The sequence below is a fragment of the Gekko japonicus genome, unplaced genomic scaffold, assembly GCF_001447785.1.
Source record: "Gekko japonicus isolate JY-2015 unplaced genomic scaffold, Gekko_japonicus_V1.1 scaffold2803, whole genome shotgun sequence".
Taxonomy (NCBI): Eukaryota; Metazoa; Chordata; class Lepidosauria; order Squamata; family Gekkonidae; genus Gekko; species Gekko japonicus.
In genome coordinates, this window is record NW_015160308.1 from 9,598 (window position 1) to 20,172 (window position 10,575).

The window sequence follows — 10,575 nt, forward strand, 5'->3', positions numbered from 1 at the left end:
CTGCAAAAAAGCCCCCCCCCCCCCGTGGGTTACTCTTAAATAAGTGTGGAGAGGTGAACAGAACACAGGGAGGGCTTAATTTTGGCTGCAAAGGAGCACAAGTACCTGAGCCGTTCCCCCCCTCCCCTCCCCCCTTCTCTTTTACTACGTGGAAGTCTGAGGAGACATATCCTCTGCTAGTGGGAAAGGGATCATTTGCAAAGCGGAGCGCAGTCAGCGGGGTGGAAGATCTTTTCGGCCGGGCCTGACACCTGAGAGTTTCCCTCAGACTCTGCAGCAGGGGGATCTTCCTAGCTGCCGGACTCCCACTGACCTTGAGGAGAAGTTCTACGGCTTCCCGAGACATTTACGGCTAAGATAAGAAACACACACCCCCCGGCAAGAAATCTTAATGCGCCATTTGTCTCTCATCAGGGCTCGCTTAGCCCTCCTGGCACAGAGAGCAGGAGCCCCCGAACCATGCCTGAAGAAATCTAGTGGACGGGGAGCTGGGCACCGGTCCACGGTCCACCAACTAGCTATTCAACCGGACTGAGGTGCTGCAGGATCGCCCCCTCCCCCGCAGTTTAGCGCCCCGTCGGCAGCAAGTTGAGCAAAGAGGAGAGATTCTGCCCGAGGGTAGCCCCCCGAGGGAGCTATATTGCTTCTCTCCCCCTTCTCGGAGATTCGCAGGCAGGTGGCTGTTTTTTTGAAAGCAAGCTTGGTGTTGTTTGAAAGAACTTTCCGTAACTCTCAAGGACGAAACACCACGTTCTGCAGCCCCTCACGAAGCATGAGCAGGCGGGTAGACTTCACCAAGGCTAATGCGTGCCCGAGATCGAGCCTCCTTGCGGCAGAGGCAAAAGGCAACAGGTGCAGAGGCAGGAAGTTGACAATAGGCTGGTGGAGCCCGGCTCGCCCCAGTCTGCTCCCCCCCCAGACAGCTGGGCCAGCCCGGGGCAGCACGGAGAAGCCCAGACTGTGGAAGGAGGGAGGGCGGTTGCATGGGGGGGGGAGCGAAGAGGTGGTGGTGGCCAGGGCGCACAGCGCGAGCTTTTGGCGGGGCGGGGGCTTTTGGTGGGGGGGAGGGTGGCTAAATTCGGCACCCACCATGGCGCCGGCGCCCCCATGAAAGTCTAGTTCGCCTAGTGAGCGAACCGGCACTGTGTAAGTAGGTTCCTACTATGTAATTTTTGCATTTGTTTTATGTGTCACGTTAATACGGATGCTTTGCTTTGTCTCCGGTTGCATCCAGATTTCTACAAGTCAAATCCTGTTACACTACCTGTTGGATGTTCCGCCCTGTTGATTGTACCGACTTATTTGTTGTAATCTGCCTTGAGTCCTAGCGAGAAAGGCAGACTGTAACATAAATAAATAAACTAGGAGCTCTTCTGTCCCTTCCTCGGTGCCCTCGCGCGCCCCCTGCCCCCACCATCCCTGCCGCACCAGCGTTTATTATAAGCAAATAATTCTGGACAAGGAGAAGAAGAAGAGATTGGATTTATACCCCGCCCTTCACTCGGAGTCTCAGGGCGGCTTACAAACTCCTTTCCCTTCCCCTCCCCACAACAGACACCCTGTGAGGTGGGTGGGGCTGAGAGAACTCTGACACAAACTGCTCTTTTTCAAGGACAGCTGTGCCAGAGCTTGTGACTGACCCAAGGTCACATCAGCAGGTGCAAGTGGAGGAGTGGGGAATCAAACCCGGTTCTCCCAGATTAGAGTCCGCACACTTAACCACTACACCAAACTGGCTATCATTCATTCATGTGGAAATCACTTGAAGATAAATACCAAGATAGTAAAGAACGCAACTGAAATTGAAATGCAATAGAAGCTCTAGTCCTGGACAGGAGATTGGGTGGATGCCAGTCTGTTTCTCAGCCTTTGGGTATGGTGTTGTGACAAGAGATGGCGAGAAATGCGGATGCAAATCTAATCCATCCCCTTAGCCAAACTTCATTAGCACCGAGCATCTCCTACTGGAAATCTTAAAAAAAAATCTTTAGGGGGAAAAAGAGTGACCAAAGGATGACATGATAAACATTTGCAAAATTATGCTTGGTGTAGAGAAAACCGATGGAGAGATACTTTTCTCCTTCTCCCATAATACTAGAACACGGGGTCACCTGGTGAAAACGACTGACAGTAGATTTAGGCAGACCATGAAAGGGAGGGCAGGAAGGGGTGAGCTCTCATGGCCCTTTCTTATATGCCCCAGGGTAATGCCGATCACCACTTTGGGGTCAGGAAGGAATTTTCCTCCAGGCCATAGTGGCCCAGGGATTCTGGAAGTTTTTTGCCTTCCTCTGGGCACAGGAGCAGGGGACACGGGGGGAGTGGGAGGGGGTAGCTGTGAATTTACCGCATCATGCAGGGGGGTTAGACTAGATGACCCTTGGTGACCCTTACAGCCAGGCAGTTTTGGGATCCTGACCGCAGTGCTCTCTGGGGAACATGTAGAGAAAGGCGGTCCCTCAGGTGGGTAGGCCCCTGACTATAAAGAGCTTTAAAAGTCTGTCAGAAGCTTTGAAGCTGGTTGCTCCAGGCCACACTTGTAGGTGTCGTTGTGCCATTTGAGTGGCCACTGTTAGGAACTGGATGCTAGACCGTTGGTGTGAACCAACACGATGCTCCTACCCCAACCTCTCCGCTGTCCTTTCCCAGGAGAGCCAGGGCTTCTTGTGGGCCGAATAAACCAGAAGGATCCCTTGCGCCGGTTTGATGGCTACGTCAATGAGAGTGCCACCAACAAGAAGATCGCCTACAACGTCTTCAAGAAAGGGGACCAGGCCTACCTTTCAGGTATTAATGCAGTCAGCCATTTTGTTCTGTGGTAGATATGGGCTAGGGTTGCCAAGTCCTACCGTAGCTTTAGCGGGGGGAGTCCTGGCCCTCTCCAGGAGCTCCTTTGCGTGCAGGATCACTATCATTTGAGGGAAAACCATAGAGTTTTCCCTCTAATGATAGAACGTCCCCCTGCAATGTGCTCGACGCTGGGCACGTCTCTGGAATCCCGGCACTTTGGGGGTGGGGTTCCCCCCAGCGGCCCGATCTGGGTCGGCAGGTAACGGACCCATCGAGCGGGGGTTCCCCCCGCCCCCGGGGGGACCTGGCAACCCTAATATGGGCATTTCCATTCCTGGAACTGAGGAATAGCATTATGCATACCAGGCAAATCAGATCCTGGTCCATGTTCTTCCACCACTAAAGTCATATGCAGAGATCTGAAAACTCTTACACGTGTAGCTCCACGGGTGCAGTCTTATACAGGAATTAAATGTCTAGTTTGGTTGTGAACACTGCTTGTAAGCACAGTTGTAAACATTGCCACTAAGTGTTGATTCCCTCGAGTCCGGAAGTTACGAATGGTATTATCTCTTTCATGGTATTTTCTTTGTCCAGAGATGAAACTACTGTTTTACGGTTTCTGTCCTTAAAACAGGCTCCTGGTGTTGTTCCGACAACCATCACTGTGGGGTAGTACGGAGATCCTTTCGTCTTTCTTGTCTTCTGAACACTTCTGTTGCCTGCACTTCATTCTTTCTGTGGCGGGACGGCAGCGAGTTTGCTTTACTCCTCAGTAGCTAAGTTCCCCAGTCAGAAACAAAGCATGGCCTTGGCAGAGGCACGGGTACTGACAAGCAGACAGCACAGTTGTCACAGGGCTCTTTTTGTAGAAAAAGCCCAGCAGGAACTCATTAGCATAATAGGCCACACCCAACAGCAGGAACTCATTAGCATATTAGGTCACACCTCTGACAGCGCAACTCATTGGCATATTAGGCCACACCTCCATGTTACCAGAAGTGTGCTCATCCAGCCACACCCACCTTTTGCTTCTTATTCTGTTTACCTTGTTTGTGGTCAAAACCCAGGGCTTTTTTGTAGCAGGAACTCCTTTGCATGTTAGGCCACACGCCCCTAATTGTAGCCAATCCTAATGAGTTTCTGCTGTTGGGTGTGGCCTATTATGCTAATGAGTTCCTGCTGGGCGTGGCAAACTCGGGAGCCAGCCGGAACTCCGTTCCTGTGCGTTCCTGCCCAAAAATAGCCCTGGTTGTCCAGTTAAATATTTAACTCACGACGTCCTTTCCTTTCAGGAGATGTATTAGTGATGGACGAGCTTGGCTACATGTACTTCAAGGACCGGAGCGGGGACACGTTCCGGTGGCGTGGGGAGAATGTTTCCACCACAGAGGTTGAAGGGATCCTGAGTCACATTCTCAGCAAGACAGATGTTGCGGTTTATGGGGTGGAAGTGCCAGGTAATACGAACCATTTTAAAAGGTACGGGATGATATCAGACGAAACACTCGAAGGTCCCTGATTAGATCTTCCCAGAGTCTTAAAACCATAATTACAGCTGCGTTGGATTCCGATTTGCAGCAGGCTGTGCAGGAAGAGGAAAAGTAGGGTGGGGTTTTTTTAACCCTTTCACCCTTGCACAGTTTTCTAAAGTGAAACTATTCCCCACCCCAACTCACCCCATGCTTTTACAACTCTTTAATGTAAAAAAGGGGGAGCTATCTTATTTTAAAAACCTAATAACAGTGCAGGAGGGTGTTGTTTTTTTTTACTGTGGGCATGGAAGCCTGTTCTTCTTTCCCCAGTTTGTTGCAATTGAAATCATAAGTGCCCCCAGTTATGATAAAAGCCTAGCAGAAGTCCACGGTCTCCATTGGGTCTCATTTCTCCCCTAGGGCAAAGGGAAGGCACTGTGGGAGACGAGAAGGTGTGTCCAGTTGCCCAAGATGGTTACAAAATCACCTGTCCTCTTTTGGAATCCGGGTCCAGCGAGTAGAAGAATGAGGGTGGAAGGGGAGAACCACATTGAAGGCGGCTACGTCCCGCAAAGACGTACTTTCCTGTCTCAGAGCTTGTACACACGAAGGCAACCCCTCAGACACAGACTTTCACAATGCATTCCCTTGCAAAAAAAGAAAAGAAGAAGAACAGCACCCCAGTATTTTCTAAAAGCAGGGAGGGCTGGGGAAGAACCCCTGGCTGAGATTTCCAGAAACCTATTGCCGGTCAGAATAAATGATACCAGGCCAACGGTCTAATTAATGTTCCCATATGTACACCAGTGCTGTCTAATCACAACTGACATCTGGTGACCTCAGCGAGGGACTTCCGAGGCAAGGGAGAAGCAGAGGTGGCTTGCCATCGCCTTCCTCTGCAGAGTCTTCCTTGGTGGTCTCCGGTCCAAGTACCGACCATGCTTAGCTTCCCAGAGCTGACAAGATCAGGCCGTCCTTCCTTCCCGTGGTTCCACAGAAGCTGAAAACCTCTGAGATCACAAAAGCATTACAGAAAGACAATCTAGTGATTCTTTTTTTCCCCCCAGCAGCCCTCAGTATTTGACTTGTGAACCTTCAGTAAAGTGGGAAATTAAGTTGTTTTTCAAGATACTCCATTCTGCAGCCAGGATCCCACAGCTTTGACTTAGGCAGCATTCTCATAGAGATGTGGCTTCCACCCAAACGTCCTTCCTTAGCTTGTACAGGCTGGGAGTCTATTCCTTCTGGCAAAGGACGTCTCGGTGGCGCAGCCTGGGCTTCTGGCATGAATGGCCAAAACTGAACAAGAGTCTTCATGCTGAGTCACTCGAGAGCGGGGTCCTGACCTGACGGGGTCAGAATGGCTTAGAGGGAACACTGGTAGCAAGTATCCTTGAATGGATAATGTACTCCAGGCAGATGCCCAGTCAATTACCCTCCAGCCCCTCTGGGCATTTCAGAAATTATATTTGAACCCTGCTTGTCTGCCTAACACAGTGACAGAAAACTGCTTGCAGTGATGTAGAAGTCAGTCATGAAAATGCAACACACAGTGCTTTTCAAGGGTGCCGTGCAATGCTCCCTCTAAGCTGTGGATTCTTGTGAGCAAAAATTCTGCTTTGTGAGCTACTGGCATTAAAGTTGTGAGCAAGCAATTTGGCTACTGCATAAATTAGTTTGCTCTGGAGCCCTCCTTCCTGAGCTAAGACAAAAATGTGTCAGCTGGAGGCTAAAAAATGTGAGCTAGTTCACACTAACTCAGCTTAGAGGGAACACTGGTGCCATGCATCTAGTGCAGTAAGAACCTGGCTGGCAAACTGAAAAGGAAGGGGCCATGGAAGGAAATGGTAAGGGAGTTCAGAACAAAGTTTGAGTCCAGTGGCACCTTTAAGACCAACAAGGTTTTATTCTGGATATAAGTTTTCGTGTGCATGCACACTTCTTCAGATACCCAGGATATAAAGGAGTTCAGTTTGACAATGTCTTGACCAGGAGAATGGTTGTAAACAGGCATTTTTTATCTAGTTGGGGCCAGGCTGAACGTCTCTTTCCTGGTGTCCTTCTTGGGAGGGAGACGGTGTAACCTGCTAGCTGTGAATTTACATAAGATGGGAGCTTATTGCCTTCTTTTTTTTTGCCGGGGGTGGGGAGAGGAAGTCTGGACATCTTTCCTGGACTCTGATTGGTTGCTATTTTTTTTTTTAAATGCAGGTGTGGAAGGTAAAGCTGGAATGGCAGCCATTGCTGACCCAGAAGCCAAACTGAACCCCAATGTGCTCTATCAGGAGTTGCAGAAAGTGCTGCCCCCTTACGCGCGACCCATCTTCCTTCGACTCTTGCCTCAGGTCGACACGACAGGTAAACAGCACATTTGCAGCAGGGTCCTGTCCTTTTGCACGGTTTAGGGAAGGGGTGGATCTGGCCAGATTTTCTGCTCCATGTCACCCCCAATTCCCCTCCTTGCTGCAGCCCCCGTCCTGTGTGGCTTTTGTCCATGTGGGTGCCAGGTGTCTAAAGAGATTCTGGAGGAGATTTAATGACTACCACTCTATCCTACCATACTGGAGGATACCAATGGTCCATCTAGTCCAGAGTCCTCTTTTGCATAGTGGCCAGCTAGAGGACCTTGGGAAGCCTTTGAGCAGGGCATAGAGGCTAAAGCCAACCCCTCTTGATGTCCCCCAGTGCTTGTATTTTGGGAGGGTTTCTGCCATTGATGGACCTGTCTTCCATGAACTTGTCAAAGCACCTCTTAAAGCCAACTAAACTAGTGGCTAGTGGTGTGTACTCAGTATATAACTAGCCGAATAAATACCCCCAAAATACCCTATCAGTATTTTTCGGGTATTTATTCAGCCGAATACAGATTAGGCAATCTGATTCGGCTACCAAAATAGCCATGCCCGAATAAAAGCTGACGTTATTCTGCTTTTATTCGGGTGTGGCTAGAAGGTGTCTAGAGAGACCGTGGTCTCTTTAAAATGCCTTCTGAGTTCACTTGCTGAGTCATGCTGCTGCAGCGGCACAACTCAGCAAGTGAAATTCTCCATTATACCCATGGGGCAGTGAATGTCATATATTAATTACTCTTTGAGAGAACAGCTAGATTCAGGTCCGGCAGTGCCTTAGAGACTGACAAGATTTTTGGGTATCAGCTTTCGAGAGTCAAAGACCCCTTTGTCAAAGGGACTTGAATCCGGCTGTTCTACTACAGACCAACATGGCTACTCTCTGAAAGTACCTTTGAGTGAAGGAATGCTTCCTTTGTTCAGTCCTGAATCAACCGCCCATTAACTTTACTGGATGCCCTTGAGTTCTGGTTGTTTATGGGAGAGGGAGGAAAAAAGTTATCCACTTTCTGCACCCCGCACATAGTTTTATAAACCTCTGCCTTATCCTCTTAATCATCCTTCTCGTCACTAAAAAGCATCAAACTTTGTAGCCTTTTCTCTTAGGGAAGAGGCTCCATCCCCTCAATCATTTTGGTTGCCCTTTTTGAGATGCTGAGTCCAGAACCGTACACAGTATTCCAAATAGGGATGTACCATAGATCTATAGAGACCAGCTCTTGCGGATGGCTGACCTACCAGCCCTCCAACCTAGTGCCTGCAGATGCTTTCACGTTTTAACAAGTGGAGAGCTTATTGTGGAAACTGGCCCCCATGCGCGTATAGATACATGACTCCCTCTCAACATCCGAGCCTGTTCTTCAATGGGTAACTAACTCCGCAGGATTCTCGGTCTTTAGTTTTGTTTGAAGAGAAACAGGATGTGTTTTGAGTGGGCTTCTTCAAAAGGTCCAGATTTCCAAGCAGGCTGGTGTTCCAAGTTTGCTACTAAAGAATCCATTGTCTGCCTTCACAAAGAAACTGCCTGTTCACTTCAGCATGCTGGCGGCATTCATGCTTACACTCCCCCACACTAGAATTAACAGCCTTTTCGCAATTGGGACAGGCTTTGGAAACGCTCCGGGTTTTTCCCCCTCCCGAAAAGGAGAAGCGTCCACTCCCGTAGCAAGAAAAAGAGTTGTACTCAGAACTAAAAACGACAGGAAGCAGCCCGTGACACAGATTGCCTGATGGAGAATTAATGGATCAGGTGGCAGCCTTAATTACATTAAGTGCAAGAAGAGGCGTTTGATCTTCCGCTGCAAGTGCACGGGGGACTGGATAAGGGCTCAAAGAGAATCGGGTTGCTGTTTCCAGAGCAGCCGCCAAGGGCTGTTACATCTTCTGATGGCAACCGTTGACGCTGACCTAATTAACCAGAGTTTACTAGGCAGAAGAATTCACAGTGATATTCATTCCTTCCTCGATACCTTTGTCTAAGCCTAAGAGCAACAGGCAGCTGCACATGTTGTGCTTCATATCAAAGAGGCGAAGAGACAATTTGCTAATGGTCTATAATGGTGGGAGGGTTATGTGACCCTTGCGAAGCTGCCGTATTTTTTTTTCCTGGTGGGGGTTGCTTTTTGGAAGGACCTGCTGCCTGGTGTGCATGCCCCAGAGAACAAAGATGCCAGTTCCCCTGCCGCTGGTGGCGAGTACACCGAAAGGAGTGTCCGGATGACGGGATGAGGTCACTCCATGGTGGAGGAGCTTCCTTTTTCTCACAGGGAGGTTCTGAGACTCTTCCCCCTCCTCTTTCTGTCATGTGACTTTGTCATGTGGCTTTTCCTGGGCCCTGGATCTGGGCAGGTTGGGACTCCTGATGTTATCATTACACGTTTGCTTAATACTCTGAGCCTTGCTTCAGGGCTAGTCGCAAGAAAAGTGGTTCGCCGCATTTTACAGTGCAGAAAACATTAACTGCATCTGAAACATCCCAGCCCCCAAGATGTATAAACTAGCCTAGAATGCTGTAACCTTCCCCGTGGAGTTTTCCACTGAATCTTGCTTGGTTTTGAGTTTCAATCACATTTTGTAATGGCGCTCTGCAACGCGATTTCCTTGGATCTCCCTTTTGAATTCCCTGCCTTCATGTTGGCCATCTGCTTTGACCTATGGTGGTGGAAAGTGCTATTGAGTCACAGCCCCAGAGGGTTTTCAAGGCAAGAGATGAGCAGAGGTGGTCTGCCATTGCCCGCCTCTGCATAACAACAGTGGGTTTTCTTGGTGGTCTCCCAACTAAACACTAACCAAGGCCGACCCTGCTTAGGTTCCCCCTCTATAGGAATATCCGATCTCGTTTTATTACTCCATTTCTAGAGGGTAAGAGCTGGCGCTCTGATGACTCAGTTGTTCACTTTCTTCTGTTTAATTCTAATTGCGAAATAATGGCGGCTGTTGCAAAATTTTTATATTATGCAATCAGAAGACGAAGCTTGAATAAGCCAAGTGTAAGTGACTGATGCATCTGAGTATTTTCCCGTATTTCCATGATGTTTTGTGCTTTCATGCCAATAAAGTTTTTGTGTGTATGTGTGTGTGCTTAGGTTCCATGATCTGATGAGAGTGGACTAGCCTGGGCTATCCAACTTTGAACTATAGGTACAACCAGTGTTCCCACTAAGCTCAGTTAGTGTGAGCTAGCGCACAGTTTTTTTAGCCTCCGGCTCACAGATCTTTGTCTTCACTCAGGAAGGATGGCTCCAGAGCAAACTAATTTATGTCGGAGCCAAATCGCTTGCTCACAACTTTGATGCCAGCAGCTCACGAAGTAGAATCTTTGCTCACAAGACTTCACAGCTTAGAGGGAGCGTTGGCTGCAACCATTTCTCTCCTGGCCTCTGAAGTGTCTGGTACTTTTCAGTATTGAAAAAGACAACTAAGGGGGGGTGGGCGTGATAGATGTTTTTAAAATTATGCTGAGGGTGGAGAGAGTTCACAAAGACAACTTTTTCTCCCTCTCCCCGGATACTAAAATTCAGTTGAAGCTGATAGGCAGTAGATTCAGGACAGACAAGAGGAAGTATTTATTTATTTATTTATTTATCATATTTATACCCCGCCCTCCCCCGTGGGCTCAGGGCAGCTTACAGAGGCAAAACCTTGCCATGATAAAACATAATATACATAATAATTTAAAAACATACAGCACATCATAAAAACCCTAATTTAAACAAAGTGCTCAGTGTCTTCATATTCCAAAGATGACGGAATGTATGCCCGAAGTTCCTGGTAGACGGTTTAAGGCTTCTTTCATGTTCAGATGTTTCCTCAGGGCCTCATCCAACCCACAGCGGTGGTGATATAGTGGGGGCGGCGGCTCCTACTCAAAAGCCTGGCGGCAGAGCTCCGTCTTGCAGGCCCAACGGAACTGCCCCCGGTCCCGCAGGGCCCGGATCTCCACCAGGAGAACATTACCCCAG

The 10,575-nt window shown here is 49.0% G+C and overlaps 1 protein-coding gene across 1 annotated transcript in view; it reads left to right on the forward strand.

The window, feature by feature from the left end:
* Positions 1-10,575, forward strand: part of LOC107114857 (long-chain fatty acid transport protein 1-like) — a gene marked incomplete at its 5' end in the record, with an annotated part of 19,723 nt that overhangs the window by 7,029 nt on the left and 2,119 nt on the right. Inside the window, 3 exons of the mRNA XM_015416459.1 lie at positions 2,629-2,787; positions 4,086-4,250; positions 6,477-6,623. Of these exons, the coding sequence (XP_015271945.1) occupies positions 2,629-2,787; positions 4,086-4,250; positions 6,477-6,623 (471 nt within the window). The remainder of the gene's footprint in view (positions 1-2,628; positions 2,788-4,085; positions 4,251-6,476; positions 6,624-10,575) is intronic.